The sequence below is a fragment of the Bos indicus genome, chromosome 4 (assembly GCF_029378745.1).
Source record: "Bos indicus isolate NIAB-ARS_2022 breed Sahiwal x Tharparkar chromosome 4, NIAB-ARS_B.indTharparkar_mat_pri_1.0, whole genome shotgun sequence".
NCBI lineage: Eukaryota > Metazoa > Chordata > Mammalia > Artiodactyla > Bovidae > Bos > Bos indicus.
Genome location: NC_091763.1, coordinates 26,145,248 through 26,166,279, shown reverse-complemented (window position 1 = coordinate 26,166,279; position 21,032 = coordinate 26,145,248). Strand labels below are relative to the sequence as shown.

The following is a 21,032-nucleotide window of genomic DNA, read 5'->3' as shown; positions in this document are numbered from 1 at the left end:
ATTGTGATCACATCTTTTAAATCTCAAGCCCTCATTATTGCCTGCTCGAGTTCAACTCAGTACTTGTTTTTCTTCATGCTGTATGCGCTGATTGTTAAACCCTCCTGAGACACTCTTTTCTCTGTAAAGCGAGACATGGGATGGTTTAGTTTAAGAACCACGTAGTTTGGAGTCAGAATTTGGACTAGATTCTTCTCTTACTAACAGTGTGGTTTTGTTATTTACCCGTTCGAGCTTTAGTGTCCCTGACTGAAAACCAGGCTCTTCATCAGGTGATAGGATGACTATGTCTCACCTAACGCAGTGCCTGGTATAGAGCTGGCGCTCAGCTCATGTGAGGCACCATTGTTACAAAAGGCAGCTGTGGAAATGAGCAGATCCAGTATTACCAGATCATGCTTTGTGAACTACAGGGACACATAAATGATAGCAAGTAGTCTGCTCAGCACTTAATAAAATGTTACACACGGACAGGACACGTGCTCAGTACTGAGATTCACAAATGAACAAGCCGTCGCCCCTGTGCTTATGATGCCCACACACTAGTAAATACCCTCGCTGTCAGACAGGGTGAAAGAACACAGTGACTGCCTTCCGTTTCACTCCAATCCCTTTCACCTGCAGGATCCCTGGTCTATATTATACTTCTGAGAGCAAGCAGCACCTACTCTTTAACAATCACTTTTCTAAATGGTTTCTATGTATTCAAGTAACTTTTAATTCCCTCAGCAATCCACAGAAGTAGGTGTCACAGTCCAGTTTGTAAATTGAGGACACGGAAGTGAAGAGCTGAGAACAAGCTGAACCACAAGGGAGAAACTGGCTCTAGAGTTTGCCCACTTAGCATCGTACGTCGTATCATGATCTGCTACCTTTAAGTGTTACTAATCACTAACTGTTGCATGGCTGTAACTCACAATCACAACTGGGATCTGAGATCCTTGACTTCACATATTATGCCTTATCATGCCTGGCAATTTCCCCAGGATGAAGAATGGCAACGGCACCCACCAAGAACTAAAGTGTCTAATGACTGAAGGTGAAGTTGCTCAGTCGTGTCCGACTCTTTGCGACCCCATGGACTGTAGCCTACCAGGCTTCTCCGTCCATGGGATTCTCCAGGCAAGAATACTGGAGTGGGTTACCATTTCCTTCTCCAGGGGATCTTCCCGACCCAGGGATCGAACCCAGGTCTCCTGCATTGAAGGCAGACGCTTTAACCTCTGAGCCACCAGGGACCCCTCAAATTGAGCATTCTTAAGTTTTACTTGGTTGTAGTAGGGTTATGTCCATTACCACATTTTTTTTGTTTGTTTTGAAAATATCTTCCTTCCAGACAACAGTATCCATTGATCGTATGCATATTATTTTGGAGAATATCATGTTTTCTAAAGAGTGGAAGAAATTTACTACTTTCCAATAAGCTCATTAGTGTATTCCTGGAGACACGAAGATAATTTAGGGTATGCCAGTAACTTTTAGACAAATGTTAACTGTGAGAAATAAACCAAAAAGCCTCTTAAAAATATATATGTACATATATACACACACACACACACACACACACACATATATATATATATATATATATATATAAAATGATCTGAAATACCATGCGGAATGAAGTTATACTGAATTACTATCTTAGCAAGTTAAGAGAAGGAATAAATTTGGTAATTACATACTAACAAGATTATTATTATTAGTCTCAGTCACAACTATCTGAAAATCAGGTTGAGCTACACTTACTATTTAATAAGAGAAATGAATTGCAATTAATACTGTTATTTATAATTTGAACTGTTGTTATTTCAAAAATGAAGCTGTAGATTTTAATAAGCACAATATTAGGTATCACCAGACAGAACATATATACATAATGAAAAGATACAAAAGTTACTTATTGTTTTATTTTCATTCCTTATAAGACAGTAATAAATTTAATCAAGAAAATAAATATTTTAAACTTTTGTTAAATATTTAAAAATATTTTCTTCATGTGCCTCCTTTGTTAAAACCAAAGGCAAAGACTCACCAAAGTTACAAGCCAAATAGTGTGCTGTACCTCTGGACATATCCTCTTTGGTAACTAGTTGATAACCACACATTATGGTAACTGTACATAATGAAATATCCCATCTTCACATGTCTACTATGCTTTTGGTCATCTACTTCATATGGGATAACAAGTACTGTCCTAAGTAAGGGCTTCCCAGATTGTGGTAGTGTCAAAGAACCCACCTGCCAACACAGGAGACCTAACAGACAGGGATTCAAACCCTGGGAAGATTTCCTGGAGGAAGAAATGGCAACACACTCCAGTATTCTTGCCTGGAAAGTCCCATGGACAGAGGAGCATGGGCGGGCTACAGTCCACGGGGTCGGAAAGAGTCAGACATGGCTGAAGTGACTTAGCACGTCCTAAGCAAAATTTATAGTATGTGATGCCTCCTGCTGGAGAATAATCTACAAATGGCATAAAACAGAATTAATGATGGACTATTCATTTTAAATATTTAAGTGCTTCCAATTTTTAGAAAATTAAAAAGTGAACACCAGCTTGCAGCAGTATATTTTTATTCTGGGCCCTTGATATAGGATATGTTGACAATCTGTCTAAATGTTTTAGGGGGAAAATAAAAATCACTGCCCCATAATTTAAGCCAGTTTAAGATAAGAAGTGTGAAGCATGCCACATTTGTCTATTTTCACTTGAGATAAAGAACTTCCTTATTACGTTACTATATAAACCGAGATGTATTTAATCACATTGTGTGTGTGTGTGTGTGTCTGTGTGTGTGGTGTGTGTGAGCGCGCACACGCTCAGTCGTGTCCAACTCTTTGTGACCCCCATGGACCGTAGCCTGCCAGGCTCCTCTGTCTATGAGATTTCCGAGGCAGGAATACTAGAGTGGGTTGCCATTTCCTTCTCTAGAGGATCATCCCAACCCAGGGATCAATCTGGCATCTCCTGCGTCTCCTGCAATGGCAGGCAGATTCTCTACCACTGTGCAACCTGGGAAGCCCGCTCTGTTTAATCATATTAAGCAGCAATTATTAGAATGCTTTCCTGTGACCTAAGGGGTCTTTGTGTTTCAGCTAATATATCAATACATAGAAATCCTCAGCCAGAGGCAGGAGGATGACTCATGGTTGAATATATTTAACTTTTTTCTAACATAATGGAAGCAAAAGTTAATTTTCCCTATCAGGGATTTGAACACAATTATAAAATTATAATTTGTTATATACAATTTTATAAATTATAATAAAATGTTATAAATTGTCAGGTTATACTTAACCATTTACTGAATGGAGTTACTGAAACTTACAGCTACTTTTTAATCACAGTTGCAAATTAAGTTCACATCTCAGTTCACTGGGAAGAATTAGAAATCATTATGTAGAATTAAAAATTCTGTAGACTTAAAAATCTGTAATATAGTACAGATTACAGCACATATCTTTTTGAGTTTCTTCTCTTTAATATTTTTAAATTGAAGTACAGTTAATTTGCAGTACTGAGTTAGTTTCAAGTGTACAGCAAAGTGATTCCGTTATGCATATGTACATTCTTTATAGCATACGTCTTCAGTCTTTAACAGAATAAATATCTGATAATTTAACTGAGAATCAAGCATTTTATCAGCTCCAAGAGAAAGAAAAATAGGAAAAGATTTAAAATACTTTCACAGACAAATCTACCAGAATCTCTCAGAGTTCTAATGCATGACAATAGGGCTGATAGAGGCTAAAAAAAAAAATCTATAGCATGTTGGTAAGCCATACACAGCTGCTAAAAGAAAATATAGTTACAAGAACACATTGTTCAGGTTAAGAACAATTTCTAACTATTAAATAAAATTATTTTAATGGCGCTATATTCCTAAAAACATATACCTAAAACCAGTGTCTTAATGAGAACCTTTAAAATGATCTAGAATTTCTTGCTACTTAAAGAAATGCAACAGGGAAAGTGATAACTGGACTTCTAATACTTCATAAAATTCCATTTATTCATGTACTAGCATTATACCACTACTGTAGCTCAGATGAAATTGCTATGAATCACTGAGTCCTAAAGAAATGAGGGACAGTTAAAAGGCTGTTAACTAATTTTCCATTTATAATGGTTCTAATGAAAGAGAACTATATCTACTACAATTTACCTGTAGTAAGAATTCTCCTTCCTGCAAGTTGAGGCCTTCTCTGAATTTGGTTCGACAGTTGTCCTGGACTCCATTTCTGTCAGCTGGGGAGGACTTTAATGCAACTAGGGAAAAAAGAGGGAAAAACAAGGATACAGTAGTTAGTTTTTAAAATAAGCAATTTCAAAGAGCTCTAAGGAAAAAAAAAAAAAAAACCTATGTACACCAAAAAAAAGAGACAATTTGAAAAATTGGTATCTACTGGCACTGCAATGACTAAGTAAATAATCCTTTGCCAATGGGTGGTTTCTAATGTCAGCTGACAGATTCTTAAAGACAATTTTTGATGAGTTCACTATATGATTTTTGGCATATTACTTAAGAAGTTTCAAGTAAACTGCTTCCCAGGTGGCACGACTGGTAAAGAATCTTTCCTGCCAATGCAGAAGACCCAGGTTTGACCCCTGGGTTGGGAAGATGCCCTGGAGAAGGAAAGGGCAACCCACTCCAGTATTCTTGGAAAAGCCCATGGACAGAGGAGCCGAGTGGGCTATCGTCCCTGGGGTCACAAAGAGTTGGACACGACTAGCACACATTATTATTATTCAAAGAACTGCATGACATCGCTATAACACTCCTCTGGTTCTCATCTATTTAGAATAATAAGGTTCCTCACAACCTAATCTATAAAAAAAAATAATCTCTCTATATATTCATCTAACTTCTGTGAACTATGGGCAGTAAGAGAAAAAATCAATCAAACACCTTATTAAAGAGATATATGTCCATCAAAGTTAGGAGCCTTTAGTTTTAGGGTAAGAAACTGTTAGCATTGTTATTACCTTCATATGAAATTTATAAATCAACTCATGGAGAATTAACATCTTTATGATGTTGAATCAGTCTGTCCAAGAACATGCATGTTTCTCCATTTGTTCAAGTCTCTATTTTTTGTCCCACTAGAATGCTTTAAAGTTGTCCTCAAAAAAAGATGTATTTTTATGTCTGTTCCTAGGTGTTACACCTTGTAACGTGGCTTCTCTTTCATTAAGTGAAGTGAAATCACAGTTTTGTCTGACTCTTTACAATCCCATGGACTGTAGCCTACCAGGCACCTCCGTCCATGGGATTTTCCAGACAGGAGTACTAGCTTGTGGACTGCATTTGTGAAGGAGAGGCGGATGGGATGGTGAGATGCTTACAGTAGGAGATACCATGCTCTCAAGCAGCATGTATCACCACATTCCCATCTCTCTCCTGTGTGTTTATGTGTGTATGTGTTTGTGTGTGTGTGTATGTGTACACATTTAGTCTGGGAGACAGCACAGCTGAACAAAAATAATAACAGCCACTATTTACTTATTCAGCGTTTTCCTGAGCACTATCAAATATTCTCTCCATTAAAACATGTGGACATTGGTATCACAGAGAATTGAGTTCAAATCTCAGCTCTGCCATTTCCTAAATGTGGGAGCTTTCTGAGCCTGTCTCCTGGTATGTAAAATGGTAATTGAGAAAACAAGAAATTACCCTGCAGGAGCTGTTATAAAAAATAATTCAAATATATGTGAAATTTCCAGCACAGAGGAACTCAATATTACTTCAGTAAATGGTAGCTTTAATTATTAGCAGTATTTCCCAGAGCTTATGCATTTCCCTGTTGTAAAGTATGGACTTTTAGACACTATTACAATACCTTTCTATTTTACTGATCTTTTTGTAACCTGTGATATTTGAATAAGAGAAGCCATTAAGCAAAACAAACCTTGACATTCTTTTTAAGATCTCTTCATTAAATTTTTATGTGCTAAGGATAATTGGGCTCAGTGATAAGCTAGAGATTTATTAATAACCAAATTTCCTCTCAGTTTGAGAAAAGCATTCCATATAAAACATTTTCATGTTTGAAGTGTATTTTCTGGTAAATCACCAATGTACGTGTCACATTTCAACCTTATGCCAAGTTCTGGCCTTTGCAGAACTTTTAAAACATGTCTCTGAAAGAAGAGGCCAAAACACTGGCCTCTGAATGTAACAATCCCAAAGGCCACAGAACAGATTTCCTTAGGCCAAAAAGCAGTTTGAGGTAAACTAACTGATCCAACAGTTCGGCAAGACCAAAGGAAAAGGCTCAATCTCTTCTCACCGAAAGGTAAAGGACAGAAAGGTTTTTCTCCCCTTTTTTTCCTGTTTCTCCCCTTTATATCCTGTAAGTTCTCTTGTTTGCCTTTTAGCGGCTGGAATCCATTAAAGCCTCACAGTGTCAGGGTTAACTACACTCTCCTACTTTTCCAAAAGCTCCAGCGTGAAGGAGAGGAGCACTGACAGGCAAGAATACAAGGAGTGGCTGCCATTCCCTTCTCCAGGGGATCGTCCTGACCCAGGAATCGAACCCAGGTCTCCCACACTGGATTCTTTATGGTCGGAGCCACCAGGGAAGCGCAGTATATACATTGCTGCTGCTAAGTCACGTCAGTCGTGTCCAACTCTGTGCGACCCCATAGACGGCAGCCCACCAGGCCCCGCCGTCCCTGGGATTCTCCAGGCAAGGACACTGGAGTGGGTTGCCATTTCCTTCTCCAATGCATGAAAGTGAAAAGGGAAAGTGAAGTCGCTCAGTCGTGTCTGACTCTTAGCGACCCCCTGGGCTGCAGCCTACCAGGCTCCTCTGTCCATGGGATTCTCCAGGCGAGAGTACTGGAGTGGGGTGCCATTGCCTTCTCCAGTATATACACTACCATGTGTAAAATAGCTAGCTTCTGGGAAGCTGCCTTACAGCGCATGGAGCTCATCAGTGGCTCTGGGAACACCTAGAGGGGTGGGATGGGGGTGAGGTGGGAGGGAGGCTCAAAAGGGAGGGTGCGTATCTATACTTATGGCTGATTCACAGCAGAAACTAGCACAACATTGTAAAGCAATTATACTCCAATAATGCAATACAATAAAAGGCAAAAAAGTTATACCAAATATTGGTAAGATTTGTTATTAAGAAAACAAAATCCAAACCCTGATATTAGGAAAGAAGCAAAGTCATCCTAAAAATAGATATGAATAGTGTCAAATTTAAATGTCTAAATTTTATCAGGAATCTTTTAAAATTAACTTTCAATCAAAAGAATCTATGTCAGTTCCCACTAGTGTTACTGGACCGCTGAGAAGCTGAATAAGAAATCAAAGAGGCCATTCATCTCAGTAACTTATTTGTTTCTGGTCTTGTATGGGAGATATCAGCCAATGTAATTAGACATGAGACAGACTCTGCCTTTAAGTAGGGCATATAAGCTATGGAAATAAAGAACTAGAAAAGAATGACAAAAATATTAAGTACCAGCATGGAATTTAATTAAAATATTAGAGAAACTTGAAAGAGACAAAGTATAAACTCTCTCTAAACAACAATACTTACAGTTCTAACTGCTGGAGGGACAATACTTAATAGGTATAACTACTGCTTAAGTAGGAAAAGTGATGAGTGCATTTTGGAGAAGGATCACTAGGGTTCTTCCAAAGACAAGCAAACAAGTACTTCTGTTGCTCTCATGTTTAAGGCTAATAATCACTTAAGAATTTAAGTAAATATTGTGCAAAGATCAGTCCAGGAAGGGTACACTCCCTTCCCATTCTCACCTAAAAAAAAACTAATATGACTTTTTAGAAAACTCAGATCCTAGAGACTTGTCCCAAATTATGTAATTATTGCCCTTCCATGAATCTGTCCTCTATTTCTTGATTTCATACCTACCACCTCTGCCTTCTAGAAGATGTATTAATTAATAATACTCACTTTCACATGCGCATTTCTTGCCTTGATTAGAAAGCAACAGAAGAGTAAGAAGCAGATGTGGGGAGATGACCTTCCTACCATCTGAGTGCCCTTCAATAATTGCCTTAGTAATAATGTGTGATACTCAGACCTCACACTCTATGCCAAGCCATTTCCAGGTATTACATCTTATTTAATCTTCACAAGAGTTCTATAAGACTGGCCTTATTGTCCTTTCAGTAGATTAGGAAACTGAGACTTAAAGAGGTTAAGAAACTTTCCCAAGGTTATACCTTGAAATGGTAAAGCCTAGGTAAGAACCCAGGTAGCTAGACCCCAATAGCATGAGCTATTACCAACCACCTACCAGACTCCTCCCCCATGCTAACCACCTGTCATCTTTCCTTTCCTCGTCTTTAAATCAGGACAGTGATACTTCTGGAGACAGATTCTTATGAGGGCTAAAATAGCATGCAGAGTACTTGGGTAATGCCTGACTCTATAACTGACAGTCAAGTACGGAGAGAACAGGCTGTGCACTGAGTTTATACACCCTCAAACCATGACAGCAGCTGACACTAAAAGTTACACACCAGGGATAACCGAGTGTTTTCTCATCTCTAACCAGGGAGCATTAATGAGTGTCTGACAGGACTGCTATGATGACTACAAACATAAATTTGAAGGTATTTCAAACTTATAAATTGTTATAAAAATTACATGCATAATCAGATGGAGAAGACACGTTAATCATCATACCCCTGGAATTAAATACATGGCAGTTTACAGAAACAAAATATACTATCTGAAAACAAGTCATGAGTCAATTCTGCGATTGGGAAATCTCTGCCCTACTGCACAGACCTTGTTAAAACCCTTCCCTTATCTGTAGGAACAGCACATCTTCCAAAGTCTGCTGTAAGGCTCTGACTTTGAGCATTCAGTGGGATATTAAGGTTATAGACCATCACAATATTTCAACTATTTCCTCTGAGAGATCAATGAAACAGCTGTACAAGAATTTAATTGATAATAGAATTTAGAGTGTAAATATGTCACAGCATTATCAGATTGTAAGATTTTAATTATTACCAACTGATTCAAGTCTTTTCTCCATATTCAAGTCTTATTCCCACATGCATTCAACTGTATCCATGTTTCTAACATGGCACTTTCTTTCTTTACATAGCAAAGCTGAGATTTCCATTTCTCCCTACAAGCCAAATATTTCCTCTTCCTAAACATGCTCTGAACTGTTCAAGAGAGAAATTCATGGGGAACAAATATTGGCATGTAGTAAACTATACTTTGTATTTTGTTACTGTAGTTGGCATTTAAACAGAAGGATGTCACGATAAATGCCTTGCCAGGAAAAAGCATAAGTCTTTTTAATCTCTGTTGATATAAATTCAATTTCTTTTACAATAATATTTATCACCCCCTTTATTACCTCTGGCAGTAAAAGTTTAAGTTCTATTCCCACATTCATATAAGCATGTAAGAGAGCAAAACTATCACCAAAAATTAAAAAGGGCTAAATAATGCTGCTAAGTCACTTCAGTCGTGTCTGACTCTGTGTGACCCCATAGACAGCAGCCCACCAGGCTCCCCTGTCCCTGGGATTCTCCAGGCAAGAACACTGGAGTGGGCTGCCATTTCCTTCTCCAATGCATGAAAGTGAAAAGTTAAAGTGAAGTCTCTCAGTCGTGTCTGACCCTCAGCAACTCAATGGACTGCAGCTTTCCAGGCTCCTCCGTCCATGGGATTTTCCAGGCAAGAGTACTGGAGTGGGGTGCCATTGCCTTCTCCGCTAAATAATGCAGTATTTATTGAATATAAGGGCTTCCCTGGTGGCTCAGAGGTTAAAGCATCTGCCTCCAATGAGGGAGACCCGGGTTCGATCCCTGGGTCGGGAAGATCCCCTGGAGAAGGAAATGGTAACCCACTCCAGTATTCTTGCCTGGAGAATCCCATGGATGGAGAAGCCTGGTAGGCTACAGTCCACGGGGTCGCAAAGAGTCGGACACGACTGAGCGACTTCACTATACTATACTATACTACTGAATATAAAAAATACTATATTACTTAATACTACATCCCCCAATTGAGTATGGATGAGTATTTACAAATAATTTCCAATCATATATAAGTATACTTATATATGGGAGTTTCTTCTAGATCCTTTGAGCTAATAAGATATTTCGCTTCAGTTGAAGTTTGCTTTTTGGTAAAGGAAGTATTGCCCTTTTGTGTGAAAGAAGAACTGAAATTAAGAAAAAAAACCCACATTATATTCTAGGAGAATATATACATATTATATTTTCCTAGGTCTCTAGGAGACAAAGATGTATATAGTTCAGTGGTTTCTGATGATAGTCACAGATTATTTTTTCTGCCTGGAAGTTTCTATTCACCAAGGCAGAATAAAAGTAAATTTGGTTTTTAAAATGCAAATGTTAGTTTATAATGAGTGAATGTAGGCTAAAGTCGTGGTTACTGTCTTTTTTTTAGCAAATCTAAAAAAAAAAAAAACCCATCATTCTAAAGTTGAAAAAGTTCTTAAAGTTAGATCAAGTGGAAATTATCTAACCTACTCTCCATCAAGTGGAAACTGAAAGATATTACTCAAAATTTTTCAGTTTTACATTTTAGTTATATGTAATTCTACTGCAACTACGTTAGGCCTCTGAATTAATGAAACAAACTAGAGCAATTAATTTACCTTTTCAGTGGGAACTGAGTTGCATTTGACTTTCCATGTAAACAGTGAAATTAAAACTACATTCTAAGTAGGAGAATTTAATCAACCACAGCAGTGATTCTCAAACTTTCTCAGACATCAGAATCATCTGGAAGACTATTAAAACACATTGCGGGACCCCAGCCTCTAGAATTCTGATTCAGCAGGCCTGGTATGGGGCCCCTCAGTCTGCTTCATTAACAAGTTCCCAAGAGATGCTGAAGAGAAGGTACCACTGCTCCAAGTAGTGGTACCAAGAAGGTACCACTTGATTCCAAGTGACTCAGAAAATCAAGATGGAGGAAGTTAACTCACAATGTTCTGGACCTCATTCCCTCAAATCCTCTAAAATTATCATTCATCTGCTTAAAGAGTTCATTGTTAACATGAATGTCTTCAGGAAGGAATTCTCATCTCAATTTTATAAAGAAGAAAGTAGAACCACAGAATTGATGACTGAAACACAGGGCAGTAACAAAAAATTGTATATGTACAGCTGACCTGTGAACAACATGGGGTTTGATCTGGGCAGGTCCACATATATATGGGTTTTTCCCAGTAAATAACAACACTACATGATCCATGATGGGCTGAATCCACGGATGCAGAGCTTTGGCTAGAGAGGAACCATGGATGGGGAGAACTGACTATAAAGTTTCATGCCTATTTTTGACTAATCATCATGTTGTGCAAGGGCCAACTATAAACAATTTTAATTTCAGAATCTGGTTCACAAAGATCTTACTATTTAGGATAAATCCACTATAAACTTATATCAGGCAGGCAAGCAAGCATTCATACTGTCCATGCTGAGAATATGAAAACTCTGTGGAACAGTGAGGATAAAGGTCTAATCTAAAGCCACAGGGTTAGGTAACTGAAGCACCTCCAAGTCCCCTTCCTGCTGGTGTTCTCCTTATGCAACAATCTCCCTCTACTGGGCCAGGACAAACAGAGGGGAGCTACCTCTGTGACACAGAGACTAGACACTATCAACAGTCCAGTGGACAACAGCATATTCTGTAAAACTGACCATACAAGCCCTCTCACACCATGTGGGCAAACTTAAGGCTGAATGAAGTGAAAGTGGCTTGGTCATGTCCAACTCTTTGCAACCCCATGGACTGCAACCTGCCAGGCTCTTCAGTCCATGCGATTCTCCAGGCAAAAATACTCAAGTGGGTAGCCATTCTTTTCTCCTGGGGATCTTCCAGACCCAGGGTCTGAACCCAGGTCTCCCCCTTTGCAAGCAGATTCTTTACCATCTGAGCTACCAGGGAAGCCCAATTTAAGGCTAAAAGAATTCCATACAGACAACTTTAGGTTCCACTTGATCCAATTTTACTGTCTCTCCTCTCAACCTCCCACTGCGGGCACCTGGATGGCTTACTGTTTTCTATGGACAACCAAGAACCAGAAATTACTTTCTCTAGTAGTAGTATTTTTCTGTGGATTTTAATTTCATTTTAGTTTATACTTTCAGGTGTAATTTTCTCCTTGACCCTCTAAGAACCTGAAACACCAAACGAGGTCATCTTTGAGCAAACATCACCATAATGACGTTTGCTGAAACTGTATCACAATTTCATGTTCCACATACACACACATGTGCTTTCCTCTCTCTCTGGCCACTCCTAAAACGTCTTATCTTTGGTATTTTTCCTCTTAGTCTATAGGCTTTCCCCAGGAATATTTTATTCATTTTCATGGTTTAAAACACTATTCCAATGACACTATGATGACTCCCAAATTTAAATCTCCAGCTATGAACAAATAAATGAATTTGAACAACAGATTAAAAATGATTGATCACCTATGACAAAGGGGGCAAGACTACACAATGGGGGAAAGACAGTCTCTTCAACAAATGGTGCTGGGAAAGCCAGACGGCTACCTATAACAAAAGGAAATCAGATCATTCTTTAAACCATACACAAAAAATAAGCTTAAAATGGATTAAAGACTTAAATGAGAGACTGGATACTATACAACTAGAAAACATAGGCAGAACACTCTGTGACATAAGTCACAGCAAGATATTTTTGATCTGTCTCCTTATTCTAGGAAATGAAACCAAAAATAAATGGGACCAAATTAAACTCAAAAACTTTTGCACAGCAAAGGAAACCACAAACAAAATGAAAAGACAATCCACAGATTGGGAGAAAATATTTGCAAATGATGTGACTGACAAGGGATTAGTTTCCAAAATGTACAAACAGCACATGAAGCTCAATACCATAAAAACAAATAATCCAATCAGAAAATGGGCAGAAGACTTAAATAGACATTTCTCCAAAGAAGACATAAAGATAGCCAAGAGACACATGAAAAGACATTCAACATCACTAATAATGAAATGCAAATGAGGTATCATCTCACACCAGTCAAAATGGACACTTGCACCCTAATGTTCATTGCAGCACTGTTTCCAAGAGCAGCCTAAATGTCATCAACAGAGAAATGGATAAAGAAGATGTATATACATATATATATGCAATGGAATATTACTCAGCCATTAAAGAGAATGAAATAATGCTGTTTGCAATAACATGGATGGACCTAGAGATTCTCATACTGAGTGAAGTAAGTAAGGGAAAGAGAAATATATGATATCCATTATATGTGGAATCTAAAAAGAAATGATACAAATTAACTTATTTACAAAAATAGAAACAGACTTACAGACTTAAGAAATAGAACTTATGGTTACAGGGGGCGGGGAGATAGTTAGGGAGTCTGGGATTGGTATGTACACACTGCTATATTTAAAGTGGATAACCAGCAAGGCCCTACTGTATAGCACAGGGAACTCTCCTCAATGTTACCTGGCAGCCTAGAAGGGAGAGGAATTTGAGGAAGAATGGATACATGTATATGTATCACCGAGCCCCTTCACTGTTCACCTGAACTATCACAACACTGATAATCAACTATACTCCAATATAAAATAAAAAGTTTTAAAAAGGATACCACACACACAAAAAGTTGATCAAAAAGTCGAAAAGCCATAAGAGCATTAAAAAATAATACATATATATAATTACTGAATAAAAATGATTAGTGGTAGTGTTACTGTATCTCATTACAGACCCTCAAGGGATTAATTTTACATTATATGTGAAAATAGTTTCTAAAACACTACAACAGGGCAGATGTATATTTCCATTAACCAACAGTGAAGTCTCACAAAACGCCTCACAAGGTCTCTCAAACTAAAATTTAACTAAAGACATTTACAACCTGTACTGGGGTGGGGGTGGTGGAGGAAAGAGAAAACTACAAAAGTTGGGCTGGCTTTAATATTTCTCCAGTGGTAATCTTCCTTTAAAAAGAAAGCTAAGCCCATAAATTTATAACCAACTGGAACTGCTCATGGCCAAGCAAGTAAGGATCAAGGATCCTGGAGTCATATAACACTAGGAAATGATCAAAGAGAAAACCCATTAAAGCAGTAAATTTAAGAGAGACAAGAAAGAAGCAAAACATATTATAAAGACCATAATGAGCACAGATTCTGATATGCATGTCACTGTGTTTTTAAAGAATACTTGCCAAAGCAAAGAAAAACACTCTAGATAAAAGTATCCTATATAAAATATCATAAAATAATTTTGTCATTTTACTTATTTATTCAAGGAATTTAAGGGTTTCCCTGGTAGCTTAGTCAGTCAAGAATCTGCCAGCAATACAGGAGACTTGGGTTTGATCCTTGGGTTGAGAAGATCCCGGGGAGAAAGAAACAGCAGCATGCTCCACTACTCTTGCCTGGAAAATCCCATGGACAGAGGAGCCTGGCAGCCTGCAGTCCGTAGGGTCACAAGACTTGAACATGACTTAGTGACTAAGCCACCACCGGTAGAATTCAATGCCTCTTTTGCTGTAAGTTAGACTATACGTGGAAAAGAGACATTAAATTCCTGACCCATATAGGTCATGTTATTAAATATAAGAGCCAGGACTTGAATGTACTACACCCTGACTCAATAAGAAAGTCCTACCATTCTTTTCATGTATCCATGTTTCCATCTGCATGGATCTGATTATATTGCCCATAAATTAAAATTTAAAAGAAGCTCTAAATTTTATGAGTTTATTTATGGAAGGTATCATGAATGTTAGAGTTTCGTGTTTTCAGGTTCTGGGAAAAAAACATATAAATTACCATCTGAATACAGTGGGTTAACAAAACACTATTGGATGATTTCAAATGTGTTGATCTTTTAGGACATTTCTAGAATTAAGAAATTACAGTTGCTATGTATGATACTGAAAGTTTTGTGAATTACTTGGCCTACAGTATTTTTTTTTAAAAAAGGAAATCAAGTTAGCATACAAATTCAGTAAATGTAAAAAACACATATACAAACACCTTAAACTTTTATATCAACCCTTAAAAAGGCTCTATTACTTAGTTGGTTTTTACTGCTTGTTCAAGTTCATTCTTCAAATATATACTTCAAATATATATATATATACTTTTCAAGATAATGTTCTGAAATTGAGAGAAATATACAAGCTAAAGATGAATAAACACAACAACTCTTTTTTGAAAACCTAATGAACTGGAAGCGAATTATTAAATATCTACAAAAGGAAGACCAAGAAAAAAGCACATGTAATTTCTAATTTAAAACAGTCTACCAAGATCCATGGTAAACACTGAGGCTGAATATATTTTAGATCACCATATATCAGAAGTTAATGCTTCTCATCCTCTCTTCTCACAGCATTTTTAGACTCTATGAATCTAAAATACTCCAATGTGTAAAATGTTTATGCTTTATAAGACAGTGATTATTTAAGCATACACAGTGATTCATGACTCACTGCCCCTATGTTATCCAGCTTTCTGTGTTGTGTGTACTAAGTCGCTTCGTTATGTCGCTTTAGCTTTGCGACCCTATGGACTGGAGGCCACCAGGCTCCTCTGTCCATGGGATTCTCCAGGCAAGAATATGGGAGTGGGTAACTAGTCCCTCCTCCAGGAATCTTCCCGACTCAGGGATTGAACCTATGTCTCTTGCATCTCCTGCATTGGTAGGTGGGTTCTTTACCACTAGCGCTACCTGGGAAGCCCCATCTAGTTTTACAAATAACCAGAAAACTGTCCCCCGTGACAGTTGCAAATGCAGAACTTTGAAATTACAAACTCAGATCCACAAACTCACCTCTAGACACAATCACCTTTTCCTGTTTCTGAGTTTTCCTTTCCACAAATTAAATCTGTACATCTTCATTGTAAAGATGTCATGAAGAATAACTCATGACTGAGGTATAATGAAGGATGTAAGATTTCACAGTTAAAGACTGTATTTAAAGGGACAACAAGTACTATGGATATTTTACAGAATGATCAATTCTACATGCCCTGACACTTACTATTGTCTCAAAGAAAGAAAACTTGTCTTTTTTTTACTTCATTATAGATATTTGTGTTTCAACACAGAAGTGGATTAGTCATTCTCATTAATTTTGGGGAGGGCTGTCAAAAAGTAGAATAATGTAAATGATACATGATGATGAATATTTTTTAAAATGATAATGAAATCTTATTTAACATTGTTCACAAGTTGAAGTTACTCTTACTAAGAATAAAGCATTACCATACTGATTCAGACTGGCTAACAAGCACAATGTCCACTGTTTGATCCTGGCTTTAAGAGATACAATGAAGAAGGAAACAACCCTTTTCCTTCACATCAACCAATTTCAAAGACTAGGTTACATGCAACTCCCCCAAATCTAAGTCTCTCTTAATAACCTACTATTGATCACAGTCATTAAGTTATTTAAATTTTATTCTAAATATTTTCCATCTCAGAGGTAATATGATATGTGAGTTTAAAACTCATTTGTGACACAGGTCTTCCTTTTATTTTCTACTTAAAAAAAAAATTAGAAAAGGACAGTTGTTTTAACATGATGTTAAAGATTTTAGGCTTTCACATTGACTTGCCAGGTCACAGGTCCACTTGGTCATTTTCTGTCCTGAGGCTTGCTTCTCTTGGATTTAATCTATCAAGCAGCAAAAACTGCACTTTCCTATGTTCCTATTTAATTACTAACATCAGAAAACAGTAATTTGGAATTTTTAAAATTTGTTTTCTAAAAATAGAGAAGACTCTACAGAAAAACTTCACAGATACATAATTTAGAAAAGCCTTTCAACCGTGAAGCTGGGAAGAAAGGAAGGTAACACAGAAGAGCAATGCTGCTGAGGAAACTGAACAGAACTTAAAACACTTACAATTCCAATTAATCTAGTATTAATATGTGGTTGTTCATCCTTAAGCATGTCTAAATGTGTCCATGGTGCAGAAATTAAAATGTCACTATACTCTGGCATTTTTCATCTATTGAATGTACAAAGAGAGTGCTTTTTCCTTTTAAGTTCAGAGTCCTATTTGTACATCCCATCGGCGCTGACAAAACTTAAAAATACACTGGCAGACTACTGGGAAGTGCAGCAGGGACAGCCAAAAGGGAAGAAAAGGACCCTGGCCCAGGGGCAAGATAATAAACACAACGTGAAGGCAGAGAAGCCACGAACGCAAAGGGCTGCAGGGAGAGCCGTGCGAAAGGGCGGTGAGAAGCCAGGTCAAAGCAGACTGGGTCCTTCGTACTTCCACATGTCTCACTATATGATTCAGCCAACTGATGAAAGACCATGTCAAAACCTGTTACTGCTCTAGCTCCTTAAAACAAGCATCCCCTGCATCTGTAGATTCTGAAATAAGAAAATAAAATAATTGGTAGAACCAATCATGATCATTGTAAGTGGCTATTCACAGAGAGATTATCTGGAAATTGCACAATAGTAACATCATAAACCAAGCCCCAGAGACACATTTCATATAAAGTATATAATTCAGAATTTCAACATGAATTTTACATTGTTTTTCAGATGTGTTAAATAGGCTTTCTGAGTGCCCACTCTGGGGCAGGCACTGTCCCCAGTGTTTCAGGTGTAACAATAGACACAATATTCTCCAGGAGCTTCTATTCTAGTGAAAAAAATAGGCAATATGCGGCATGTTTAAATGCACCCAAAAAACCATAAAGCATTGTATTGTGAAAATGAAAATGCTGTAATGATTACTTTATCTATAAAATAAGTAGAAATTACAAACTGAAAATTCCCTGGGCTTTACTATCTATAATACCTGTAGTTCAAGAGTTTTCAAGGATTAAACATACAAAGACTTCCTCCATTATTTCCTTAGTTGAAACCAAAACTAACAAGCTTCTAATCCTTTTCCCTCCTTTGAAAATACTCCCTAACTGTTGCATTAAAAACATTTCATATGCACATTTTTAAAGGATTTCACATGCACATTTTTAAAGGATTTCACATACTGTATTTGTCACAGTTTATAAGACACTTGATCTTGATCTATTAGAGGGCAGAAAAGCCTTTTCCCCCCTTTTTTTCTTCTTCATGAATTTAGCACAGTATTTAGAATAAATAAAGCACAATCTTGAATTACAAAATGTTTTTAAAAACCATTTTAGTTTCATAATGGTACAGAAACACCTTCTAACTTTACCATAATGACCGAGTTTTGTTCAAGTACTCTAAAGTTATAGTTCAGAATGTTCTGATTAATTAAAAAATGGATCAAGATTAATGTTGTACTTGAAACTTAAGTGCTGCTTTTCAGACAGTCATAGCAATAGAGTCATGGCTTCACAGTTTAAGAAGATCCCATCCAAGTTGGATTATTTAAACTTGCAATAAATAGATGTATTTTCTTGGAAAAATATCTATTGTTACAGTAGAACTTGAGTTTCCTTTCTAACAAGATTGTATGATTACTCGTTTATATTGTTCTTTCCGCAGGAATTAGCACACCCCCTGTTTGCATCCTGTTATTCACTTAGAGCTTCCCTTCGCTCTACTCTTTCCCTAACAGTGGGAGAGTGGTTTTCAGCACACACAGAAATCCTAATCACTGTCCTCATGCTCCACGTTTCCCTGTTTGCACTTAGTATCTGTTTAGATCATAACGATCACCTGAAAATTGTATTCTCTGTGTGCTTTCAAAACTGCATTGCCTTCCTAGACCAGTGGTGGTCTGGGGCAGACTTTGGGCTTTTTCACTGATTATTTCGCTCACCTTCCACCTAACTCTGTTCCTGTACTGAACAACCCTACAATACCTGCTTAGAGTACACATTCCACTGAGCCTCAAGCAAACACACATAAGTCTTTCTAAAACTGTCTACATCTGGGTTTGTCTTTCTAAAGGCAAAAAAAAAAAAATTTAAGTAACACAGGGTGTAAAATCAGATTAAATCATTGTCCTAAACTTATCTAGATTGCTTATAAAAATACAGATTCCTGGGTTCTGGATAAGCCTACTCAGAATCAGCAAAAGAAAGGTCACATCCTAGAATGTGCATTTAACAAGCTTTCCAAGTTATGCTGAGGCACACTTAAGTATAAAAACCAGTAATTCAAAGGACCTCAAATGAAAGATACTTTGATTGATGAAGGAATGACGCTAAGAGGGTAATAAGAGCCTACTGTCAAACACACTCAGCCAGAATAAAACATAAACTCATTAGTGAAGAGCCCAGAAAACCCTTTTTGACAAGTAACAATTCCATAAGGAGCCTTGCTAAACTACGACATTCTTTATAAGGTAGATTTTGGAAATTCTTTTACTTGGGGGATTGAACAGGATACACATCCAATCATGAAAAAATATGTATATATAGTTTTAATTAAATATGCATATATTAATGTGTATATGTATATGTGTAAGCATAAACACATACACATACACAGAGACAGAAAGACAGCCTCGAAAGCAGTATGTATTAGTATATTAGTACTTAAATGGCACACTGGCTATTCCTCTAAGCAGCTTCATTTCTGCCCCACTGCTTCTAAACAGGAAAATCCTACATATTTTTTCCCCCTCTTTTTAACATATAAGCTGATTTCCCATGAGAGAGGAGCAGGAAACAAAAAGGCAAAATGATCATGTCAGTACATCTGTATCAGAGTGAAGGAATGCCTCCTTGTTTCTAGACTATAAACTCTCTAAGGGCAGAGACCACACTGTACGTGTCACAGAAGCCCCATCACAGGTCTGACAGCACCGTGTGTGAAGAGATGCTGAAGGTCAGGACTGCATCCCAAGAAGCTGGGAGTGCCCTTGAGGTTACAGTCGACAACAAGGGCTCCCAAACTTGCCACCACACTAGAGTATTTGATTCCAATGTGCTCAGTAAGGCTCAAGATCTGTTAGAAATGCCCAGCGGACAACTAATGCTGACCATCTGGGGACTAATAGTTTGAGAATCACAGACCGAGGGAAAAGTCCTCAGGGTTTTGCTATATATATGGTTCCCAGAAGACAGAAGTAACTGAGATGTGGTCTGCAAAAACAACAGAGGGAATCTGGAAAGTTAGTTTCTAGCTCCTGTCACAAAATGACTGCACAGCTGATACACACACACCACTCAATATTTCATAACTCACCCCAAAGATGAAGGGTCTGGAAAATTCAAAGACCTTTTTATACAGAACAGAGAAAATGTTAAGTATCTACTATGAACCTTTAAATATACAACCCTCCCTGAAATTATCATCCTGAAATCAGTGTATACTGCTCAGATTCGCAATGACTGAACTATATAGTTTTTTAACCCAAAATAAACAACATATGGCAGGCAAACAAACCTATAAATAAAAAAGATGCTCAGACTAAACACAGCAAACCATCTAAACACAAACCTACAGGGAAATAACTGTCCTGTGATATTCTGCACACAAACTGCAAATTCAAGCATCTGTAACTGTGTCAAGGGCGTTAGCATCATCTGACCGTCTGTAAGAAGTGCAAAATCTCTGACGACAGCGAAACCTACGGAATAGGCATCTTCATCTTATCAAGGACCCTATGTGATTGTGACCACGTTAAAGGTTAAGAAGCACTGACATAAGTCGTTGAGATTTTATCATTAATTCTCTACTGCTGTTGGTCAAATGGCAAGATACATTTAAAAGACTGAACAGTTTCTAAAAACTCTGACATATAAACAGAAAAAGAGAAGACAGACAAAAGAGAAATCGAGGAATTGTTTTGCATGAAGAGACATACTGAAACATTATTTTCAAACCAAAACTTCCATTTAGAATACTTTATGACTACGATAGACTGCGATTAACAAAGATTACCTAGTTCAAATCCCTTGCTTTCAGCTGAGTCAAGCGATGCTAAAAGATTAAAGTACAATAGTTGTCAGTGGCACACTGGGGACTGAAAGCCAAGCCCACTGCCTCCAATAACGAAATGCTCTTCCCGGTGGAAGAAGATATTTTAATTACATTTTCCTGGAGTAAACATATAGTTAATTATAAAGCAGC

General features: G+C 37.6%; 1 protein-coding gene across 1 annotated transcript in view; it reads right to left on the bottom strand.

Annotated features, from left to right (window-relative positions):
• AHR (aryl hydrocarbon receptor) overlaps positions 1-21,032 on the bottom strand; it is a 52,222-nt gene that overhangs the window by 18,737 nt on the left and 12,453 nt on the right. The window contains exon 3 of the mRNA XM_019958504.2: positions 4,170-4,273. Within this exon, the coding sequence (XP_019814063.1) occupies positions 4,170-4,273 (104 nt within the window). The remainder of the gene's footprint in view (positions 1-4,169; positions 4,274-21,032) is intronic.